This window comes from Strix uralensis, chromosome 17 (assembly GCF_047716275.1).
Source record: "Strix uralensis isolate ZFMK-TIS-50842 chromosome 17, bStrUra1, whole genome shotgun sequence".
Taxonomy (NCBI): domain Eukaryota; kingdom Metazoa; phylum Chordata; class Aves; order Strigiformes; family Strigidae; genus Strix; species Strix uralensis.
Genome location: NC_133988.1, coordinates 15,893,062 through 15,916,442, shown reverse-complemented (window position 1 = coordinate 15,916,442; position 23,381 = coordinate 15,893,062). Strand labels below are relative to the sequence as shown.

General features: G+C 39.0%; 1 protein-coding gene across 6 annotated transcripts in view; it reads left to right on the top strand.

Annotated features, from left to right (window-relative positions):
• HECTD4 (HECT domain E3 ubiquitin protein ligase 4) overlaps positions 1-23,381 on the top strand; it is a 79,313-nt gene that overhangs the window by 34,640 nt on the left and 21,292 nt on the right. For 3 of the 6 annotated variants that reach the window (XM_074886793.1, XM_074886792.1, XM_074886797.1), the window contains exons 21-58: positions 26-224; positions 1,651-1,797; positions 2,984-3,088; positions 3,909-4,072; positions 4,415-4,648; positions 4,891-5,083; positions 5,250-5,354; positions 5,438-5,526; positions 6,080-6,255; positions 6,720-6,855; positions 7,002-7,143; positions 7,247-7,413; positions 8,003-8,149; positions 8,474-8,658; positions 9,199-9,352; positions 9,694-9,974; positions 10,290-10,479; positions 11,599-11,680; positions 12,332-12,534; positions 12,730-12,865; positions 13,533-13,715; positions 13,979-14,149; positions 14,551-14,720; positions 15,154-15,269; positions 16,171-16,274; positions 16,555-16,716; positions 16,847-16,995; positions 17,247-17,326; positions 17,444-17,607; positions 18,145-18,382; positions 18,824-18,960; positions 19,133-19,259; positions 19,828-19,965; positions 20,098-20,234; positions 20,395-20,555; positions 21,145-21,326; positions 22,744-22,949; positions 23,248-23,378. In XM_074886793.1, the coding sequence (XP_074742894.1) occupies positions 26-224; positions 1,651-1,797; positions 2,984-3,088; positions 3,909-4,072; positions 4,415-4,648; positions 4,891-5,083; positions 5,250-5,354; positions 5,438-5,526; positions 6,080-6,255; positions 6,720-6,855; positions 7,002-7,143; positions 7,247-7,413; positions 8,003-8,149; positions 8,474-8,658; positions 9,199-9,352; positions 9,694-9,974; positions 10,290-10,479; positions 11,599-11,680; positions 12,332-12,534; positions 12,730-12,865; positions 13,533-13,715; positions 13,979-14,149; positions 14,551-14,720; positions 15,154-15,269; positions 16,171-16,274; positions 16,555-16,716; positions 16,847-16,995; positions 17,247-17,326; positions 17,444-17,607; positions 18,145-18,382; positions 18,824-18,960; positions 19,133-19,259; positions 19,828-19,965; positions 20,098-20,234; positions 20,395-20,555; positions 21,145-21,326; positions 22,744-22,949; positions 23,248-23,378 (5,991 nt within the window). The remainder of the gene's footprint in view (positions 1-25; positions 225-1,650; positions 1,798-2,983; positions 3,089-3,908; positions 4,073-4,414; positions 4,649-4,890; positions 5,084-5,249; positions 5,355-5,437; positions 5,527-6,079; positions 6,256-6,719; positions 6,856-7,001; positions 7,144-7,246; positions 7,414-8,002; positions 8,150-8,473; positions 8,659-9,198; positions 9,353-9,693; positions 9,975-10,289; positions 10,480-11,598; positions 11,681-12,331; positions 12,535-12,729; positions 12,866-13,532; positions 13,716-13,978; positions 14,150-14,550; positions 14,721-15,153; positions 15,270-16,170; positions 16,275-16,554; positions 16,717-16,846; positions 16,996-17,246; positions 17,327-17,443; positions 17,608-18,144; positions 18,383-18,823; positions 18,961-19,132; positions 19,260-19,827; positions 19,966-20,097; positions 20,235-20,394; positions 20,556-21,144; positions 21,327-22,743; positions 22,950-23,247; positions 23,379-23,381) is intronic. The other 3 variants (XM_074886795.1, XM_074886794.1, XM_074886796.1) reach the window with 2 other exon arrangements.

Below are 23,381 nucleotides of genomic sequence, written 5' to 3'. Positions count from 1 at the left end.
GACTAATTTTTCACTCTAATTACAGAATGTTGGAAGAGAAAGAAGAACCAGGTTTTCTTACGGGTTTGAAGATCCCTGCTCCCTGGGCTGCTGGGAAGACTGTAGAAACAGTTCATCCCGTCAGGGATAACTATAAATTTAAAGAAACTGTACATATTCCAGGAGCCCGCTGTTTATATCTTAGATTTGACAACAGATGTTCTTCACAATATGATTACGATAAGGTAAGCAAGGGCCAATTCAGAAATTCTTTCTTTTGTGTATATTTCCGTCAGCAGCAGTTCCCGTTTTCATCTTTTCTGTCCCTTGTCTTTCATGGCACCTTATTTCCAGTGCTCAGGATCATGCAGGAGGCTTTTATTGATAGGAGCTTATTAGTGTGCACTGTAACGTCAGTCTAATTACTTCAAGGCTGTAAAGTCCTGGGATGCAGAGGGGTTATTCCTTGTGTGGCATGAGTGTGAATAACTCTTCCAAACAATTCTTGAGTTTCACCTTAAGACCAGATTAGCAAAATGATAGAAAATGTACAAAGAGTTGTTGATGTGAAAAGGCAGGAAGATGAAGATAAATGTTTGTGTTTACGTTACATTATTCTTGAAGAAACAATCTGAAAAGAATATATGCTTAAATCTTCCTGTGTATTGCTTCAGAATGTAATATCCAGAGATTACTTCAATATTTAAAACCTATCAGTTACAAGGATCTTTTGTTAAGAGTTAGGCTCTGTAATTAAGAAGTTTCCTGAAAAGGTGTCAGAAGTAGTGGTATTTATGAAATAGAAATATAGTAGGCTCCAGAGGTATGGGGTTTGGTGGGGGGAAGGGGGTTTGATTTCCTGCCCCCCCCCCTAAAAATTCATGCCAACTGTTACTTTTTTTAAAGTTCATTTCATGATGGCTCAGATTGTCAAAGTTTGACTTCCTTCTCATTTTTGCTGTTGTGTCCCTTATTTCTCAAATTTTAATCTAGCTGCCTCCTTTGTAGATCAGCCCAGTGTGTTTAAACTGGGCAGAACTGGAAAGGTTACTTTTTTCTTCCCTGATGATAAATGGCTTGTTTACATGGATTAATATGAACAAGTATTCTCAATTTCAAGAACACAACTAATAGCACTTACTTTGTATAATCCAAGAGCTACTTGTGCTGCTTACTAATTGTTGACATATATTCTTTGATATAGAGCAAGTCCTGTGATACTCACTCCTGATTATTATTTATAAGTGTCTTTAATATTAATGTCACCCATTACTGGTTAAACTCCTCCAGGAGACTTTGGGCCTCATCGTGTTCCCACAGAAGTCACTGACTAAATATTAACTTTGATGGGAGCAGGATCAATCCATTTATTAATAGAGAGGCAATATGTTCTAGTTAGCTCAGCACGAGGACTGGAAGTTAGGATTTCTCCTGATTTCTGCTCCCAGTTCTGCTGCTGACTTGCTGTGTGACCTCGGGGGCAAGTCACTCAATTTCCTCTCTGCCTCAGTTTCCCCATCTGTAAAATGGGGATAATAATACTTGCCTACTCACCTCACAGGGCTGTTGTGAGGATTTGTTAATGTTTATAAAGCGCTTTGAAAATATAAAGCGCGGTGTAAGTGCTAAGTATTATTATTATTATTAGATTTTCTTGTTTTTCTCTTACAGTCTAACAGTGTATTTTATGTTTTGAAGTTGGTGATCTATGCTGGTCCTAACACAAACAGTAGGAAGGTTGCTGAGTATGGAGGCAATACACTGGGATATGGCAGCCGTAGTGTCTTAGGAACTGGTTGGCCGAAAGACTTAGTAAAGGTACAGTATTATAATCCAACAATATTTCACCTAGAAAAATCCCCTTTGGAAACCATGTCAAGTCCATTTTAACCCTTATAGCGATGAAGTCCAAGCTCTTAAGTGTACGGTTTATCCATGATGAGATCACTTCTTAAGTGGGCTGTTATGTCCTTGGGGAATGACTTTAAACTCAACTGTATGTTATGTGTGATGCTTCTCTCTTGAGCTTATCTTGTTTTGTTATGTCTTACTGGATTTCATTACTGGTGTGTTTCAGTCCTGGAGTCTCTAATGGCACTGCTGTTCTCATAAGTATATCTTCCTAGGAATAAATCCTTGCACAGTCTGAGGCTGTGCATATTTTCTTAAGGTCCATGGGCATGACTGCATTTTTTTAACAGTAACCCACAAATATAACAAGTCGTAAGTGTAGCGACTCTCCAACCATTTGTTGGGTTTTAGAATTACATTTTGGCAGTAAAACTAAGACAGAAAAAGCCCTCGAACTTCTTGAAACTTCAATATTTCAAGAATTTTGCAGTATGTTCCCTCAGATTGTATGCAGTATCATTTTTTTTCTTACATGTTTGTGCTGCTACATTGCCCCACACTAAAATGGGGCTAATATACATAACAAAATATAACTTAAAAACCTCCCCTCAAGAAGTAATAAACCGTCAAGCAATTTCAGACAAGCGCTTAGTTGTTCACAATTAATGGAACTTCATTTATTTTTCAGACATAGATTTTTTTGTACTGCTCTTTTAGCAAACTCTTCTATTAATGTGTTGACGTTCTTCTCCTTGAAGAGCTTGTCTGTCTTCCTTCAGGAAGAAAACTGTTGGTTATTGCATGGTTTCTTGCAGACAAATAATGAAAAGAGTTTTGATGAAAATCAAGGCCAAGTAACACAGACTGATAAATTCTACTTTTGATTCTACAACTATGGTGGTATTCTTTGTTTTACTGTAGTTGGCCAGCAGCAAAATTCAAATCAAATTGTGCACTAAAATATATATCCTTAGAAAAAGGGAAGAATCTTAAATCAGAGTATATAATCTGAGATAAAAATAATACTTAGATAACTGTCATTAAAAACATTAATCCATAAAATAAGCCACTTTTATGAAAAGCCTGTTTGTTTGCCTCAATTCTTAAATGTATCTTCTTTTTTTTTTCCCCTCCTTCCCATCAAAATTTTAAGGTGGAAGGAGATACAGTCACCTTCTCCTTTGAAATGCGGAGTGGTCGTGAGCACAACACTCCAGACAAAGCTATGTGGGGCTTTGCTTGCACTGTTCGAGCACAGGTACTCAAACATGACAGATTCCATGGGATAGGTTCAGCTTCAGTTTATCTTCTGTCTGTTACACACTTCGGATCAAATAGAAATGTACTTCAAAATTGGAAGTTAACATTTGAAATTTAAAGCAGTAATAGCTTACTTGTTTTGGCAATAAGACAAATCATCTTTTTACAATGGAAAGGACCTAAGTTTTAGACATTTGGCTTCCTTAGCTAGAGATAGCCTGTGGCATGGTCTGTAGCATGCTTAGGGGTTTATGAAGATAGTTATTACCAAATATGTCTTACCCTGTCTCTTGTCATTGGCACTGGACTTGGATGAAGTCACTTTAATGTCTCTTGCTGCTTGTAGATCAGGATTTCTTTGGAGAGATGGGTATCCTGTAACAACCTGGAAATCAGAGATTTAATGAGGGATTAATGCTTCCAGCCTATAAAGAAGAGAGGGGAGGGATGCTGGGATCAAACAAAAGGAAACTTGAATCCCACTACCAGGAAGCTAGGACTAGGCCTGTGAGATGACAGATCTGCAGGCCAAAGAATGACTGAACCAAAAATAACTTTACTTTTTCTTTTCTTTCTTGGTTCAGGAAAATAATGTTGAAACCCATTGTTCTTTGTCTTGAGTTGTTCTTATATATTGCTTTTAATGGTTAGGCATTTTTTCGGTATACCTCTGTGTAAGAGATGTATGATTGATATATATCTATATCTTATGTATATAAGATTATATATAAAAATATAAAATCTCCTGTCTTGAAGTATATTGGGGAAGGACTTCATGGTTGATTGATTAGTGCAACTTATCACTATTCCTACTACAGGAGTCTTCAGAGGATGTGTCAGGAGGCTTGCCATTCTTAGTTGACCTGGCCCTTGGCCTTTCTGTGTTAGCTTGTTCTATGCTGCGAATATTATACAATGGACCAGAAATTACCAAAGATGAAGAAACCTGTCAAGAGCTTTTAAGATCTAAACTATTACAAAGGTAAAAAAAAAAATAATTTCTCTGAGTTCCCATGTGGGTTTTTTCTGAGGGAAGGTGACTTTTGTAGTTATGCTCAAGTCTTGTGTTTTAAGATGATGTTCTGATAATTTTTCCTGCAGAGTTTGTTCAGCAGTTCTGTGTGCCTAAAACTAAAGGAATATTCTCTAGAATAGAGGTTTTCTTTAGAGTAAGTAGAGGAGGATTGGGCTATGCTTGGTACAGGTCACACTTAGTATGTCTGTCTTTGTATATCTTGTTGACTAATGTGTCTTTCTGACTGAGGGGGGAGAGTTAGCGGGGTGAAAACCAATGTTTTTCATCTGGTTTTATTTATTTTTCCAGGTGCCAGTGGCAGGTGGAAGCTAATGGTGTAATATCTCCAGCCCTTACACCAAGTCCTTCTCCATTGCCTCTTACTATAGATGAAGATAGAGAATTTACATATCCCTCTGATGTTCTAGTGCCTCCTGTTGGACATTATTTTGATCTGCCTAGGATTAGGCTGCCTCCAGGAATCATGATAAAACTCAGGGAAATTTCTGGACGTGCTCGGCCTCAATTTAGACCTAGTATAAAGTAAGTAGTCATTGTTCTGCTCTGTTTTTCTGACTTCTATTGTTTGAAATGTTTGGTGCCAAAGTGAGCGAGCTAAAAAAGCAATGGTGAGGAAGCAGCACGCCTGTCATGTATGGTGGTATGCATTTAATATTCTGTAAATACTTGTTTGTGAATGCGGCATCTGGTCAGTTGTAAGTATGAATTGTCAAAGTCTGTTTGTTATTCGTACTTAATCAGTTTGGCTTTACCTATAACCCTAGGGAAGTGATTCAGCCAGAAGTAATGGAGGAGATGGTAGTTTCATGTGTGATTAAACATCTGAATTTGGTTGATGCGCTCCAGTCCCTGATAAATTTCCAGTATCAGGAAGAACATGCTGAAGAATATGATTTACTTTGTAAAATTATGGGAGAGACCTTTAAGAAGCTAAATGCCATGGAGAGACAATTGCAGGTAAAAATAAAATTACATAAAAAAAACAGAAGACTACTTGTGGGAATGAAGGTGTGTTAACAGCATTCTAGAAACACAAAATGTACTTAGATTTCTTCTTTTTAAGATCTCTTCTACTCCTTAAGATGAACAACTGCAATAAGTGTTATTTTTGTCTCTTTATTAGAGTGTGGCCGAGCTGGAGCAGAAATGGCAGAGTGAGGTAGATGATGCCATGCATGGGAAGCTGGAGAACAATGTCCCATTCTTTTATGATTATCACTTCAATGAGGTAAGCATTGTGGCTGCTGTGTGGGCTCATGCTTCATGCTGCTCTCTCGATACCTGTTCATCATTTTCCTTCACTTTGTTTAGAGCAAGATGAAAGAACTAGAACTTCTGTGTTCAATGAAGGAAGTTTCTTTTGATGGAAGTGATCTTGAGAATGTGGTCCTGGCATTAAGGTTAGTAGCTGGCTGTGGAGTGTACCATTTGGGCAACTTTTAAGCAGCTGTAGAATTTCACCGAGTTCCAAAAGTAGTTATGCAGGGTTAAAGTTGCACACGTACGTAAATGCTTATTGAAATAGGCACTTGAATCTCATTGTACCCTGTGACAGTTAATGATGTGAAACAGAAGCTGGCACTGAATATTTCAAAAACATTGTATGTTGAATTCCATTAAAGGCTGGTAGACCTGTAGAAAGACAACAATGTTTGGGAGGAGGAACATTCAGATGAACTTCTAACCAGGGACGCAGATACTTCAAAACTTAATTTTCTTGTCTGTCTAGCAATACCTGATTAAAATTGCAAATGTATTAATGCTAGTAGCTACAGCTACCAGTACTTACTATCAAATCACTTGTTGATTTCTTCAGTTTTTCTGCTTTCTACTTTATTGGTGTAGAATAGATTTATGCCATATGTCTTCTTTAAAATATCCTTTCTCACACTTCATTCAGAACACATTAAAGTAATTGAGTTTACTTCTTTTATTTTTCTTTCATAATCTTAGGGAAAAGTTTTTTCAAGAGGTGAATTCACTGATACAGAAGACGTCTCATCCCCTAGCAAAAACAAAAACATTAGTTAAGAGCTTGATGAACAGAGCAGAGCTGTTATTACATGTCACTATTGCAGCACAGTCTGGTATCACAAGAAGTATATCTGGTACCCCTGCAGAGACTCCAGGTATATATTTCATTACCAGCGTTGTACTTTCTTTTTTTTCCCTCTTTTTGTAAAGATAGAATTTATTCCTTTTCTCTTACTCTCCCTCTTCCACTTAAATTAAAAAGAAACCTTTTTTTTACTTTTTCAAATTAATTTTTTTTACAGTAAATGATGTTGAGTCTTCGTTTTCTGATTGCTGTAATGATGGTAAATTAAGGTCTGAGTAATAATATGTGGAATTTAAACTTAGTCTCCTGAATTATTGGGAAAAAATGCTTAACCTAATCAAAACAAAACTAACTTGAAACAATACCTGAAAACAAGAAAGTCCTCAGACCTGTATTGCAAGTTTTTGCTTAGACTCTTTTTCTCCCACCCTATGTTAGTTTTTGCTGGAGTGTCCACAGTGATTTTATAAAAACAATTTTTAAATAACCTCCTACACCAAGAGTGACATTCTTTCATATTGTATAATATTGCAGCCTGTAAATCAGCATCTGAAACAAAGGTGATATCTCACGCAGTCCGCCAGCCCGTCTTCCTTCGCAGTATGTCAGCGCCATCTGACTTAGAAATGATTGGTAACGAAGATCTCGAGTTTGCTAGATCAAGTCAAAGGTATACAAGGGTTTATTCCACTAAGTTGCTTTACAGTAACGTGGCCTGTGTTAAAATCATCAATAAACTTTGCAAGCCTAGCACGTTTGGCTTTTAAATGGGATCAGCTTGCTGGTGCCAGGTGTAATTATCCCATATTCTCGCAGGCGCCGCCACGTCACCAGCCACAGAAGTAGCTCCTTCACTCTTCTGCAGTCCCTGACCATTGAGGACAGCAGAGATAAACCCACGTACAGTGTCTTACTGGGACAACTGTTCGCTTTCATTGGAACAAATCCTGACCAAGCGGTATGGCATTTTAAATGTGCTAAATTATTCTATTTTCAAATTTAGACCTTCACAAAGAAGGAAAGTGGTTGTGTGTCTAACAAAACCAAACAAAATCTTGTAGGTATCCAGCAGCAGTTTTCTGCTGGCTGCTCAGACGAGATGGCGGCGTGGCAATACAAGGAAACAAGCCCTAGTGCATATGAGAGAGCTGCTGACGGCAGCGGTTCGGGTTGGAGGTGTGACGCATCTTGTAGGCCCGGTGACCATGGTACTTCAGGGAGGACCAAGGTTTGTTTATTTCTCTCAAAGTAATTAAATGTTTTGGTCTCTGTAGAAGGTAGTAAGTTGTTTTGTGCAAAGAAAAACTCTGAGAAGTGACTAGCTGTGAGGGCTCAAGTTTGCAGAACAAAGCTTGCAACAGCCACTTTGGCCCTTGTGGGGTAAACAGGCAGAAACTTCTAGGAAATGCTTTAATTTGGCAGTAGATGAACTTTCCTTTCATACTGGGATGATGTGTCCACAGATACCTATATATGGTATCTCACTCTCCTGACTTAATTCTGACTTCATGTTAATTAGGTAATAGTGATAGATTTAGCTGATACTAATACAGTCATCTAAATTTGATAAATATTCTAGAAGTATTTTGTTTGTAGTCAAATTTCAATCGTCTCTGAGGTAAAACTACCATACTATCTTGTTTACCTATGTTTCATACTAAAACATTAAGTGACTTGCAGTTCTGCTTATAAATCTTTCTTGAGTAACTCTTAATATGTGCCGATTATTATTTTTTTTTTTAAAGCTGTATTTGGAAGTTTGCTCACTTTATTTAAGCTAGAAAGCTTTACCATTTCAAATTTCTAACTGCCAACAGAATTGAAGAGCTCACGTGTGGCGGGATGGTGGAACAAGTCCAGGAAGCTTTTGGAGAGACTATGACTTCTGTGGTCTCGTTGTGTGCTCGCTACCCCATTGCTTGTGCAAATAGCATTGGCCTCTTATGCACTATACCTTACACAAGGTATGAAAATAGTGTGAAATAGTGAATATGAAAGGGAAAGAGGGCATCCATAGCTGTCCTTACTAGGCTTTGCCTTAAGGAAAAGCATTATCTAGCATAATTGTACTCCCTTTCTTCATAATGAGGAGTATCTGAGAACATCCAGCCGTTAAATTTTTTCAGAATACAGAATTTCATCTGGGCAGGGCAAGGGAGAGGCAGAACTGTCTTTCTGCAAAGTGAAGAAATTAATTGCGGAGTTAAGAGCAAGTTCTGGATTTTCATTGTGTCTGTTGTTAGTGACTGAAAAGTTACTTAAGTAAAATCTGAATTTCTCTTACACAGGAGCGAAGAGAAGTGTTTGGTACGCAGTGGCCTGGTACAGCTCATGGACCGGCTTTGCAGTTTGAGCAGCCAGACAGAATCCAGTTCGAATGAAAAACAGACTAAGAAACAGAAGGTGGCCACCATGGCTTGGGCTGCCTTCCAGGTGCTAGCCAATCGGTGTGTGGAATGGGAGAAAGAAGAAGGTAGGAATGCTGCCAGATGTATTTCTGCTGTGTGCTTTAGAATTGCCCAGGTGCCTGGGAAGTGGTATAAATGTTTTTAAAATAGGGCATCGCTCACCACGACTTCAGTGCTGTGTGGGTTCTGAAGAGCACAGAAGTGGATACAAAAATAAGTTGATTTTCTTCTTGTTGTTTTTTTAATTCTAGCTGCTTTTCCTCCTCATGGGAGTGTTTATGTTGCAGATAATTTAAAGTCTGCCACTTGGTTCTGGCTAGAAATAACCAGAGAACCGGGAGACCCTGAGTGATCACTTACGCGTTTCTCCTGTGATAGGATTCACCCATAACATACATAAACTTACAGGCACGTGGCTATGGGCTAATGGGACATAGAAGTTGTGTCAGGCTTCATTTTTAATTAAAGACATTTTATATGTAAAAGTTTTGCTACAGCAGAACAGAATAATTTTTTACTATTTTCACTTTATGGGTAAGGAATTTGTAGACGTGTACATTCATTTTTGTTAATTCCGGTTGTGTACTCTTGCATTGCTTTTAAAGGTGGTTCAACAGAAGCTGTTCACTCTGGTCTGGCTCGTCAGGTCTCCAGCCTTCTTACCAACCACCTCGCACGAGCTACGGAGTGTTGTGGTAATCAAGCTGCAGGAAATGACGCGCTTCAAGATGTTCTCAGTCTTCTTAATGACCTGTCAAGGTACTAGGCCTTTGTCTCTGGAGTTGTTTTTTTTAATTATGTATGAAAGCAGGTGGGGGCTCTTTTGGGGATTTTTATTTTTATTTTTTTACAGTAGTGTAGGTAAGTAACTTTCAAAACCATTCTAAAATTTGGTTGTAAACTGACACTCAGTCTTAGTGTTTAATCACTGTTAGCTTGTTACATAAGAATTGTTGCAGATAAAGTTTTGTCAGATGCTGATTTTTTTAAATTACATCTTCTAAATTATAAATTAATTTGTTTTTAATTCCAAGAGCATCTTCAAACAATCAATTTTATTTTTTTTCAAACAGCAGTTACCTATTCTTTCTCCCTTTCAGGAGTCACATAGGTAAAGCAATCCTCAGCCAGCCTGCCTGTGTGTCCAAGCTTCTGTCGCTTCTCTTGGATCAACGTCCTTCTCCAAAGTTGGTCCTTATAATCCTCCAGTTGTGTCGTGCTGCACTGCCTCTCATGAGTGTTGAGGACTGTGGAAATGTGGAATTGCCTCCCTGGAGTTACTCAGTACCCTCTCTGAACAGCGAACAGGATGATCCCAGTGACCCAGCCTCCAAGATTGCCTCTCTGCTCTTGGCAAAGCTGGCGGATTACGTAGTACCAGGTACCAGCATCTTTTTGATGTCATGCTAATTTGAGAAATTGCCAAGCAAGTCATGTTTCTGCAAGGAGCTTTTGTACTGACAGAAAGCTCAAGTAGGAAAAGGTACATGATATGTCAGTGTCGAAAGACAGGATATTTCTGTGACTTTCCATCTGCCTCTTAATTTAACTGTTCTCAGACGAAAGTGTGTGTCCCAGTGATGTTTGAGATGCATCTCGGGTGTATTAGCATTAGTTTCAAGGTCAAGAAAGTTTGTTGATAGAGCTCATGGTTCTGTGTGTTTCTTTGCTCTGTTTTTTTCCTTTCTACTTCAAGGATGCCAGACAGTTCTTTCTCCAACTGCCTCTGAGCCAGATACTACTTTGGCAAAAGCCAGTCCTAAAAATTCCATAAAAGGCGATAAAGATCCTGGAGAAGAAAGCGAGGCAGTGGATGGTAAACTTTCAATTTTCATTCATAAACGGGAAGACCAGTCATCCCATGAAGTCCTTCAGCCATTACTAAGGTAATCTTAACTTGGTGGATTGGAATTAGCAACTGTCTTCTTTTTTTCAGTGCTACAGCTGTAGAAAAATGCATTCTAGATCTAACAGTAAATGGGAAAGCAAAATGCCTTCCCAGTTTGTTGTGTTTACTGGCAAAACAATAAGATAATGCAAAAATGGTTTATAGGGCTGATACTTAGCGTGATGCTACCTGGATAAAAATGCATACCACTATACTGCATTTGTGGTGAGGCAGCAGCAGAAAGAATCTAAATCCCAATGCTTCCTGGACTTGTCTGCTTTGTGGAAGACTGTTTAGCAAAGATGAGGGCAGCAAAGCTGAAACAGAGCAGATTATACAGATTTATAAAAGGTGGAGGGGGATATGAAGTGTGACGTTTTGGTTTTGGCTTCCTTACAAGCCATGTAAGCCACTAGCAAAGGAACAAAAAAGTATTTTAATCTGTCTGAAAACAATCACATGAAAAATTATCTTCTTAAATGATACATTAAATTTTTCTGATGGAGTATCTTGTTATGATATTACAGTCTGTGTAGGACTGACAAATAGAACTATCAAAGCAAAATGGCTTTAAAAGCATTGCTTTTAATAATGCATACACTGGATAATAATTTACTATTACAGCTTCTTTAGTATTCTTAATACCCACCTGGATTTTGAGACCTCTGAATGTCAAACAGACAACATTATCATCTCTTGCATTTTGTACTATTTGTTTCCTCTTCCCCCACTCCAACTTGGTTTTGAACCCATGCCCTAAAAATGATACTAAAAGGTACAGCTGTTGGGCGCTCTGAGGTGAAAGGTTAACTTGGAGCCCTTGGGCATTTGTGTTCAGTAAAAGCCAATTTCATGATGCTTCTTTTTGAGAGGGGAAGAATTAAATTGCTGTGCAAATAACTACATTCAATAGTATTAAATTCCTTTTGTAAAGTACAGTGCAGTTGGGTATGTCCTTAACTAGCGAGTATTTCTGTTACTATTGATCAGTTTAGTTGCATGGGTTGCTTTCAAATAATTTCAAACTATGCATAATATGATAAAATGGACTGTATAGTTCAGCTGTTTTTTCCACCAGTGAAAACAAAGCTCATGTGTTTTGTTTTCACTTTAACAGTAGCTCCGAAGGTCGTCCATTCCGACTGGGAACTGGCGCCAATATGGAGAAAGTGGTGAAAATGGATCGAGACATGACAAAAGTAAGAAAAGGAATAACTAAAGAATTATTCAACATTGTAAAAATTGGTGGCCAGTCAGAATTCTCATTTTTATTGATGTTAAATCCCTGTTGGTTAAATGTTGTTTAGTTTACAGAACTGTTCAGAAAGATAGCTTTATATGTAATGGTAGCATTACATAGTTATTGATGTAAATACAGGGGTAAATGACGAAGAAGAATTTCAGCTAACACTTTCTCCAACCATTGCAGATCATCTTTCAGTCACTTTAATATTCTCTTTCCTGAAGTGTTTAATGCACATTGATAGTATGAATTTTAAATCATATATTTAAATTAAATTTTCCTGTATATCTTCAGACATGTTCTTGAGCATTTGCACCAGACATAGTCCTGTGTGGCTTTTTGATCAGGGAAAAGAAACAATACTGTTAAGTTAAAAATGGGATATTAGAGGCAACGAATCCATGTTGATCTCAGATCTCTTTGTAGATGAGGAAAAGCAACAGAAAGAATTTGTCTTGTGACTGTGACTAATACGTGCACAGGAGGATGTTCTGATGTGTTCTTAGTACTTTTACATATGCAGAGGGAGGAGAGTTAAATGCATCACGCAGTGTGGCCAAATAGAGCTAACGTTAGTATTTGTCTTATATGGCAATTTTATTTTCAGAGTGGCTGCTGTGAAGTTATTACAGAAGAAGCTGCTGCAGCTCTTCGAAAGGCAACTAAGTGGGCACAGTCTGGTCTAATAGTTAGTGTTGGGCCACCCATAGAAACTGTCAATCCAGAAACTACTAGTGGGTTGTCCACTGGGGACAAAAAGAAGACTGCACAAACATCTATTTGCAGAGAGAGGAATTCTGAGCTTGCCAGGTCAGTCACTTTGATTCTATACTAAGAGTCTAGATTCTGCTTTTCTGAATACCAATATTTGTAGTGCTCTGAAAAATAATCCGGGTGTTCATAAACTTCCCTTTTTTCTGCTGTATATTGTTGTTGACAATTGAAGCTTCTTTTCCTTCTCTTGTTTTGAAATTAATAGGCAAATTGCTTTCTACTCCTGTACAGGACGGATCCTGTGAGGCCATTCATTAGTGGCCATGTTGCAAACAGCATGGCAGCAGAGGTGATCGCTTTGCTCCATAGCTTGCTGATGGCACCAGAATCAAATGCAGCTCAGATATGGACAACAACTGCTGAAAAAGTAAGCAAGCAGAAGATTGAGTATCAAATTCTACACCAAGCATGTACTGAGTAGCTAAGAGAACTTAATTATTAGCAATTTCTGAAGCTACTCCTTTCTAATTTGCTACTTCTAATACTTCAGACTGGGATGTGTAACTGCACAGAAGCAGCCCTTTCTGGTAGTAGATGGTATCTATCTGATGTCTTAAGGTGGAATAAATAATCAAAAATTACCCAGCCTTAGGGAATGCGTTGTCACTCTGTAATTTGCTGTTTGTTTAGGGAATTATCTTGTCTTTGCCAGGTAGTTATTCTGCCTTTGCCATTCAGCCCTCTTTGCCATGACCTCTGAGGGTCTGAAGCGTTGACTGGAAAGTAGAGCACATTGCTTTTATGTTCCTCTGAGTCCTGTGGCACCTAATCTGTTGCTTAGGCTAAATCCTTGAGCAAAGACTTTTGCTAAGATTACGTATGTAACTCTGCAATTCTAAAAGTTATTAGGGAATGGAGCCGGCTTTGATGGTGTTCACACTTCAGAGAACTTGGAATATTCTGAGTTATATAATTCTCTTCAAGAACAAAAATAATTCTTCTGAGACTGTGTGTGGGCTGGAGGCTTGGGGCGTTGGTTTTTGTTTGAATTGTCCTTTGAAGTCATTCTCTGGTATTTTTGGTTCTGTCTTCAGGTTCTGTCTCGGGCTCTGATGTACATTCCCCAACTTGGGAAATATGCAGAGAGTATTTTGGAGAATGGGAGTAGCAGTGGAAGGAAACTTGCTAAACTTCAAAGAATTGCTCGGCAGGCAGTAGCTGCCCTTTGTGCCCTGGGTGGCTTTAAGGAGACGATTAAAATAGGTTCTGAAGTTCAGGTAATTTAGCACCGTTCACATTTTATATCTTAAATGAGAATTGGTGCTTTTGATGATGTTTTGCCTGCATCGATGTACTTGTGGAGCACCGTGCAGCTTGCCTGCAATTGTGAAGCAGTTGCAATAACACGTGCTATTGTGTGTTATTCCTGTTTCCTAAAATACCCAGCTCTAGTTGTGTTGAGTTGGTGTGTGGTGTTTAAATGCTCAGTGTTTATTGTTTGTAAAGCCTTAAATCTTACGCAGCCCTTCTTTGGTTGTAGGTTTTAGGTAAAGGAATAGCAGGAAGCATTGGAGTTGTGGCATCTATTAATGAACAAGAAGGTATAGCAACGGTCAAATTTCCACCTACCAGTATAGACAGTAGAAAGACCTCACAAGCATCAGACACATTAACTATTCCATTATCTAGGCTCTGTGTTCCAAGATCTGAGGTATGGTAGTTTTAAGACTCCAATATTAAGTATAATATCAATTATTTATATTTTTGTCACAGCATACTGGCAATGAATCTACAGCATGTAAAAAGTCTGTTTCATCTTGGTTTAAATATTATTTGTAAAGTTTGCCTCATTATTTTAAACGTAGCTTAACTATCTATATTTAAGTTCTCATTCGAGTAACATCAATATTCATCTTTTGGTGCTTAAAGATCTTCCATTGCATACTGTGTTGGCTTTTTGGTTTTGTTTCTGTTCTTTCTTTTTTTGACTGGTGTTTGGTGCTGGTTTTGTGATAGTACAAAATAAGAATTAACTCCAGGTAATAAAACACCCTCATTTCTTAGAAACTAACTACTTGAATTTAACTTTTTACCGTGCCCCCCCACCATCAGGCATTGCCTCTTCATAAACTGTCCATTACTGAGAAGGTAGTACAGGCAGTCCAGTCCATGTTGCTTCCTCAGGAGGGAAGTCTATCTATTCACACCTCACTTCCTGCAACAGGAGATGGCTCAACTCCAGTAATGGCAGTGGTCCGGCTTCTTGCTGAAATAAGAACCAGGTGAGTCGCTGGTTTTTGTGCAGCACCTCAGTCTGTTTTGACACTGTACTCAAATGTTCAAGGAAATCGCATGGGGTTTTGTTTTCTTTCTCTGTGGGTATTGACATATGACAGCGGGGGACAATGCAAAAATTACTGTTTGCTTCCTTAAGTACATTTAATGTCTGGATGGTGTTAAAATGAGCACCAAAAATAAAGTGCCCCCTGTAACACTGACAATGCATTGAGCAAATACATCATATAAGTAAGTGTTACGAAGCAGGAGGAAGCTGTCATTGTGGAAGTTCCAACGGATAGCTAGGCAACCAGATAAAGAAGTAGATCAGTTGGTGTGCTGTCTTTTAAAACAGTCTTGAATTCAGTACATGTAAAGACAACTTTGATTTCAGCGTACAGTTTTGTAATGCTTTAAACATACTATTTTTCCATTAAGAGCATGCCTGGTGATGGCTCAGCTGTTAGAAGACAGCTCTTTCTGTGAAGAATTCATTCAACAGTGTCCAGCTGCTGTAGAAGTTCTTAATTTGGTAGCGCAGGAGTGCAGCCCTGGTGGGTATTCAACATGTTTGTGCAGCTTCATTGTCATATTCAGTTCAGAGACATAACAGATTTTAAAATAATTTCAGTGCTTTGTCCTCCAGCTACTTAAGAGTTTGATAGCTAGCACAGTACAGCATGTCTTGTCATAGCTGCAGAGCTGTTAACGTAAGAGTAGCTGATAATCAGACCAAATAATTTTAACATTAGGCATAAATTTTAGGCCAGAACATGATTAGCCTGTGGATCACAAAAGATGCAAGTCCCAGGGCTAGCTCTCTACTACTGCTCTTCTGAAAGCTCTCCCCTTTTGCTTCCAGTGTAACCTACTCTGTATTCCATGACACTATCATTTGTATGTTTTCTTTTTATGACCTTTTTACTGTTTTTTACAATGCTTTCTTATATTCCTTATCGTTGAGTTCTTGATTTCCTTCCCTTTTGTTTAAGAATAAGCAGTGGGCCCAGCATAAGCCTTAGTTCAAGGCAAGTTTTAGGAACATGTCCGAGCTGTTCATTGGAGGAATGGCTGAAGTGAAGGGTGTTAGGGTAGGAACCAAGTGGATTTTGGTATGATCTCCAGTGTAAAAGGGAGCGTACTGATTTTTTTGACAGTCGGCATAAGTTCTTTTGACTTCCTGCTTTTGCTGGGTCATAAACGTGCTCACTAACTTTATATCTTAATTAACGTAACAGTGTCTTTGCTAACCAAATAAGAATTAAACATGAGGAAAACAATTGCTTGTATATATTCGGTTTTGTCCTTAGTTTTGTTTGTTAGGTGAGACTATTTGATCAGATCTCTTAACATGCAAATGTAATATTTGTTTTTATTTACTGGTATTAAGATTACATTGTTGGACTCGAGTAACTAGACTTGCTTGGAACCTCATGACTTGGTTTTTTGTTACAGGGGAGAGGCTCCTTGTTGTAGAGATGCAGTGTGAAAGGTTACGAATGTTGTATCGTGACTGTGCTCGACCTCCCCCTCCTCCCCTCCAAGCGGACAGGAGACAGGTGAGCACAGAAACACTGCTGAGTCTTCTGCCCCTTGCAAATGAAGGCAGCCACTGACTGCAGAGGGCCTGCCTGTGGTGTTGGAGCCAGACTGGCTAAATTCTCATTTAAGTATTTAATTTAATACGAATTTCTGTAATGGGATGTGATTTGTGATTGCAGTTGTGGTAATTGCATGTGTTAAATTAAATGTGAACTTCGTAAAAGAGTGTGTCGTTGGATTTCAGTAGATGACTTCAAGTGGAATTGGTAGAATAAAATGCTCTGTTCCTGTTTGTAGCCCAAAGAAATCACTTGGAGCCCATCAAGAGTGTTTCCCCCTGTGCGAGCATGCATGTTTTCATCGCATCTCACAGCTGTGACCTTTTTGGCTGATCCTAGTGCAGGTGGGGGACTTCCTCGGGGCACATTTATCTATGCCACTTCACCAGTTCCAGTACAGGTAAGAACTCATAACTGTACAACAGTCTGCATCGTTTAATATTCAATAGCACATGAAAAGAAAAAGAAAATTTTCTATTTTACCTATGTTTTGTAAATAATTTTGAAAAAGTTATTATTGTTACTTCTAGGCACCGTCATTCTACTGGGAAATTGAAATAGTTTCCTATGGAGATACAGATGATGACACTGGACCGATAGTTTCATTTGGATTTGCTACAGAAGCTGAAAAACGGGATGGTGCTTGGACAAACCCAGTGGGCACCTGTCTTTTTCACAAGTACGTTGGAGAAGTACATCAGCAATCCTGCTCTTTCTCAGTACATCGGCATGCTCCTTAGGGAGGAGTAGTTGTGAGCATGTTGTAGTAGGCAACGTGTATGTTTTAACTGAAATGTTAAAATGCTGAACTAGAATATCTTGAGTTACCTTTTGTGAGTATCACAGCTGCCTTGACTTCGGCTGGTAGCGAGTTGTAATCCTGATTTGTTTCAGTGCTGCTCTTGATTTTCTTCTTGTGTTACTTCTCAGCAATGGGCGAGCAGTGCATTACAATGGGTCCAGCTTGCTGCAGTGGAAGAGTGTGAGATTGGATGTGACTCTTTCTCCTGGTATGTAAGAGTACAGCTAACTTGCTCATCTGGTAAATCAGAATATCCTCTAAGGGAAATGGTGGTTGAGAAATCAGCATAAATCCATGTTCTTTGGATGATTATATTTTTCTACAGGTGATGTAGCAGGAATTGGATGGGAAAGAACAGAAGGAACTCCACCCCCTCCAGGGCAGCCAGCTAAAGGCAGAGTTTATTTTACATATTGTGGGCAGCGACTTGGACCGTATCTAGAAGATGTCTCTGGTGGAATGTGGCCAGTTGTCCACATTCAGAAAAAGGCAAGTTCTTAACAAAATTATGTTGCTTGATATATGTTCTCCCAGAAATACTAAAACCATTATATAGACAGTATTGAGCCTGCTTACCTATCTATAAAAAAAGTAGAGTGATAGTTTTTACCTTTATTAAGTTAGGTTGATGTATTCCATTACCCTTTGCAGGTGCATGTATGTTCTGTCATTATTTTGAACTTTTTCTGCCCATCAGGACACTAATGAGCAGCTGGCTTGATGAGATGGCCTTATTCTGTGGTAGTAGCCCTTCTATTAGTATTCCTTCCCAACAATGACTTTGCTTCAAAGTATACTAGCTAAGTATGCTGTATCTTGAAGCTAGAAAACGGGCAAGTTCAAAGTTTGTGTTCAGAAGCTTAATAATTTCCCTGCTGCATCCAGTTTTATAGCTAGTGGTGCTGGGAAAACTATACGGCAGGGAGATGTCATCAGCTTATCCCTTTGGCTGAGTTTCTTAAAAAGAGCAAAGAGGAGGATCAAAACAATCCACAACTTCTAATGCTTTTATGTGTCTTCTTTCAGAACACGAAAGTCCGGGCTAACTTTGGATCTCGCCAATTTGCCTACGCTGAGGGACAGGCTCACAGGAACGCTGCCGATCTCTGTATTGACCTAGCAGAAGAAATAAGCGCCAACTTTGAAGCGTTGCCTTTTGCCATGGCTTCTGATAGTGATAACGATGCTGGCACCAGCATAGCTTCTGATCCTGGGACCCATGGACCTCCTTGTAGAATCGCTGCTGTTGCTACAGCTCAACAACGTAAAGTGATGATTAGCATTTTTTTCTTTTAATCTCTTTCAGGAGAAATTTCGATTAAGTAAATAGGATTTAAGCACATCCTGGCTGCAGTCCTTAGGTACTGCCTGTTTAGGTAAAGCAGTACAACAAGCGTTGTCAAATTGCTCATTTGATTTTTAGACAAAGCAAATAAAAAAAAAAAATCTTACTTTGGTCTTTGTTTATATGGATGCACAAATTATTCTCAATTAATGCAACTGCAATGAGAAATTACCTTATCAGGGCTTTGAATACAGTACGATATTATATGAGATTGAATCAGCCAGTTGGTTACGCTGTGCCAAAAGGCATCACATTTCCACAGAGGATTGGAAACGGAATGCAGTATATCTAGGACCTCCTGGAATATTTTTGCATGCCTTCCAGTGCATTATGATCTCCGTATTTCCATATATTTTGCAGAGTACGACAGTGACACATCTTGCCACTATAAAATGGAACTAAGCTATGAGAACTTCATCACGTCGGGCCCCGATCCTCATCCTCCTCCTATCGCAGATGATGAAAGCGATGATGATGACGATGATGATATTCCTCGGGTGAGGAGCATGGCAAGCTCTGCCTGCTGCAACTTGTAGTCTAAATACACATCCTGTAATTCAGATTTTTAAGTTTAGCCACACAAGGGTTTTCCCTGCTTCCTTAAGGAAAATATAGGTGTTGTTAACTTTTGTTTCTTCTTGGTGTTCTAAATAACTTTTGTGTTTGTAGGAGGATCACTATGCCCTGTTGGTTAAAGCCTGGGAGACTAAAGTTTTCCCTACAATTAGAAGAAGATTTCGTAATGAGGCTGAGAGGAAGTCTGGGCTGGATCAGATTAAAGGAGCTTTACAGTTAGGTACGGCTACACTTTCATGCATGCTGTTTTATGTGATGTGCAATAAGTGTGAACCTGTGTTTCTTATGTTTTACTGTATTCAGGGCTGGAAAAGTTAAAATAAAATTCACTTGCCTTTAGTGAAGTATTTAGAATTTGTTTTGTCTTAAGTTGGACAATTTAAATAAGGAAAATGTTTTCAGAAATAGTGGCAGAATTTGTGCTGTTGTGATGTGGATGCAGAAATACTTTGGAATAATAGTTGGGGAAGAAATTATCTACGTGCATTTTCTGTCTGAGTATTTTAAGGCAAAACATTTGAGGAACTTCTTAATAAGGGGGAATTTGTAAACGAATACTGTTCTGGCAAGACGACCTGTTTGTGGAGAAGTCACAGTAAGAGCAAAGAAAGAAATCTGAGGCCTAATGAGAAGCATACAAGTGTGTCTCAGGGAAGCTTCACTCCCTATCTATCAGCTTGACTGAAAGAATATTTAAGTAATTAGCTCATCTGCTTATGATGTAATAAGAATAAGAACTTATTTCAGGTGGCTGGGGAAAATAACTAGCACTTCCTTCTGTCTACCAGGAATGGTTGATATAGCACGACAAACTGTAGAATTCCTCTATGAGGAAAATGGTGGCATCCCAAGAGACCTCTACCTTCCTACTATTGAGGATATCAAAGATGAAGCAAACAAATTTACAATTGATAAAGTACGAAAAGGTAAGGTCAGCAAAATGTATCTTGAGGGGAAAATAAAAGTTCAGGGGCTCTGGTACTTGGGACTTACTGCATAAATTATCAGTCTGAGGAAAATACTGTACCTTAAAAATTGCATTGTCCCTTTCTGTCCAGGTCTGACAGTGGTGACTCGCTCTCCTGACAGTAACAACGTTACCAGTAGTGCTGTTGGAACCGCTTTACCCAAGTTTGCTATTCGTGGGATGCTGAAGACATTTGGTCTTCATGGTGTTGTTCTGGATGTTGATTCAGTGAGTAAAGATACATTGGGAGGCTTTTAATGTATCGGCATCACACATCTCTGAGAAAATATCATTAAGTGTACTAAACCACTTAGAATGCGTATTTGGTGCTCTTTTGGAAGGAAAAAGATGATATTATTGATTGACAGTGTTGGTTTTGGTGTTCCAGGTAAATGAGCTGGTACAAGTAGAGACGTATCTCAGAAGTGAAGGAGTTCTGGTAAGGTACTGGTATCCTATTGACATGTTAGAAAGGCCACCGGCTGGTTATAGGAGGACTGCAACCAATGGCTTGGTTACCCTGGATAACACCAATATCCAAATCCACAGGTAAAAAAAAAAAATGTAGTTAGAAGGCATTTGTATTATCTGACTTGACCTACAGTATTTCCTATAGTACAATTATCTACTGCAACCTTGTGTTGAGCAGTAGCAAACTTCTGAATCTTACTGTAGTTGTATTAAAGCTGACAAAGGTTCATTAAATCTTCATGTTTGAATGAGTAGTGGGGTTTTGGTTTGGAGTTTTTAGAGGGTTTTTGTAATACAGGAAATTTATTATAATTGTCTTGTTGGAAGAATTTTACCTAGTCATGTGAAAGTGGTTTCGTACATGCTGGTCTAACAGGTACCTTCCTTGAAGCTTAGGTTTCTTGTACCATCAGTCAGTTGCTATCTAAAAGCTCAGGAACTCTGAACTGACCTTGTGGAGAGTTGGCTTCTAATTCAGATGCCTTAATTTGGTACCAGAATTAGATGGGCTGAGTGCAATCTCAAGTGAATAAGAAAGATTTGGGTCTACCTGAACCTTTTAAATAAGAATAAATTAGGCATATATGTTTGGATTCAGAGGTAGCTGGATATGGTTTATTTGAAGTATGGTGAGGTAATTTTCTGTTTTGATGTTTGTGTTTTTTAGAGAGCTTTTACGAAGTGAAGCTTCTCTGGCCAAGCTGTACTGCCGCATGGCGCTCCTCAATATTTTTGCCCCCAAATCTCCACATATGTTTACTCGTCTGTTCCATATTCCTGCCATCCGTGATATCACTCTGGAGCACCTGCAGTTGCTATCCAACCAACTTCTTGCACCACCTCTTCCTGGTAAACACTAATTTTTATCACAGCTCCTTTTTGGTACAATAGTTTTCTGGGGACAAAAAAAAAAGTAATTAATTTGTCACTTACTGATTAATTAGTTAGTAATAATGGGATTTGAAATAATATCTCAATGGACTCCTGGCCTTAGTGGTAGGGTACTAAACTGAAATTCTTGCTAATGATCTAATGAAAAGTGTTCAGGAGTGTTCAGAATCCCTCTTAAGACTCCATTCAGTGTGCATTTGTCTCTTCGCCATCGGTGATCTTCTGTCTGGGGAGGGGGGAAATATCCATATGGGATGGTTGTAGGGAGTTGAGAATGTTTTCTAGTTGGAATCCAGGGTAGTAAAACTAAATGCCAGTTGGGTCTCAGTTTGCAAAATTCAATTCTTCTTCATTTCACAAAGTGGTTTGTCCTTTTCCTACTGGAATCACAGATCTGATTAGAGAATGTATGTGCTGAATCATGGAAAAGAATCTTTGGCTAATTCATGTGAGTGTTAACAAAGACAATTATCGTGACAAAGCTATTCTGCATGCAAGAAATGTGTGTAACGTGGCTGGAGCATAAGGAGGAAGTAGGAAGTGCTAAATATAGGCTGTTAATAACTAAAAGTAATTACTTACCATTGGAAAGAGTCCTGTGCCCTCCTCCAATTACTTTGAAACTTGGCTACCTCTAACAGATGCCGCATTGTAAAAGATCCTTTTGCAGAGTACAGCACTACTTTGCATGGCTTTGAGAATAATTTTACAAGCTTTTATTTAGTTTTTCCTCTTTAGAATATGTCTAATTCAAGTCCTGCTAATATGTACGGTTTCCAAACTGCCATTTTGGTGAATTACCAACTCCTTTGTGCACTTCACTTTGTTTTTCTTTGACTTTTCCCATTAGCTCCAGAATGACAGCCGTGAGATGTCGGGGCTCGTGACCCACTTGGGGCCCCCAAAAAGCTTTGTTTATATATGGGGAAAGCTTGAGAACAGATAAAGCTGCTTTCACCTCATCTAGAATGAATGGGGAAGAGAGCGCTTCTGGTCACTTGTCCTCATTGTACTTCTGCAGTAAATTGAAATATTTCTGCCTTCATACATGGGCTGAGATGAGGCTGCTGTGACCCCCCAGCTCAGGGTGTGTCTGGCAAAGCTCCCTCAGGGTTGGCCTAAGGGAGGTGAAGAACACAGCTGGCATTTAGAGAGCCACCCCGTCTGCACCCAACTATGTCAGGGGTGCAAGTCTAGTTTGGGTGGATCCTTTCTACTGCTGACCTTTGGGAGGAGTTTTGCACTTGCTCAGGAGTGAAAATAAAGGCTTGTAATCCTCCAAGTGTTTTAAAACTCTTTCCACTATCTGTTTCACAGGCTACGTAAACATGTAGAAGTGATCTTCGGATTTGTCTTATCTTGCTTGTTATTACAGATGGAACAATCAGTTCAAGTTCAATTCTTCTGGCCCAGTCCCTGCAACACTGTGTCCATTCCCAGAACTGTGCTGCCACAGACCTCTTCTACCAGGGCAATTCACAAGCCATCAGAGAGTGGCTTACTGTTGCCATCACTCGGACACTCCATCAAGGAGAGGAGAGTTTGTTAGAACTCACTAAACAGATCTGCTCCTTTTTGCAGGTAAAATATTTAGTAATGTTGTATGAGCAGTGGTGTTTTTCTAAGGAGCCCTTGCTTTATGTGTGATTCTAAACTCCATAATACTGTCCCTCTCACTGAATTGTTTCACTGGATGGATTGTATTCCTATTCTTATCACAGTGGGCACGCTGAAAACACAAGCAGTACTCTGGATCATATTAAAACAAAGTGGCCTCACACTATGTCATTATTTACAATGCTATATTTTATTTGAAAAAAGAAGAGGGAGGTGGTTTGCTGCTGCTTGGGGGCTTTCATTATGAAATGTTCTGTTACAGACGGCACCAGAACAGTTTCCTGCTGAAGAATTCCCAATTTCAGAATCCAAAGTCAATATGGATGTTAATTTTCCTGGGGCTGCGTTTGTAATTGTGTCCTGTAAGGAAAGTCAGTCTGGATTCCGCAAAGAGTA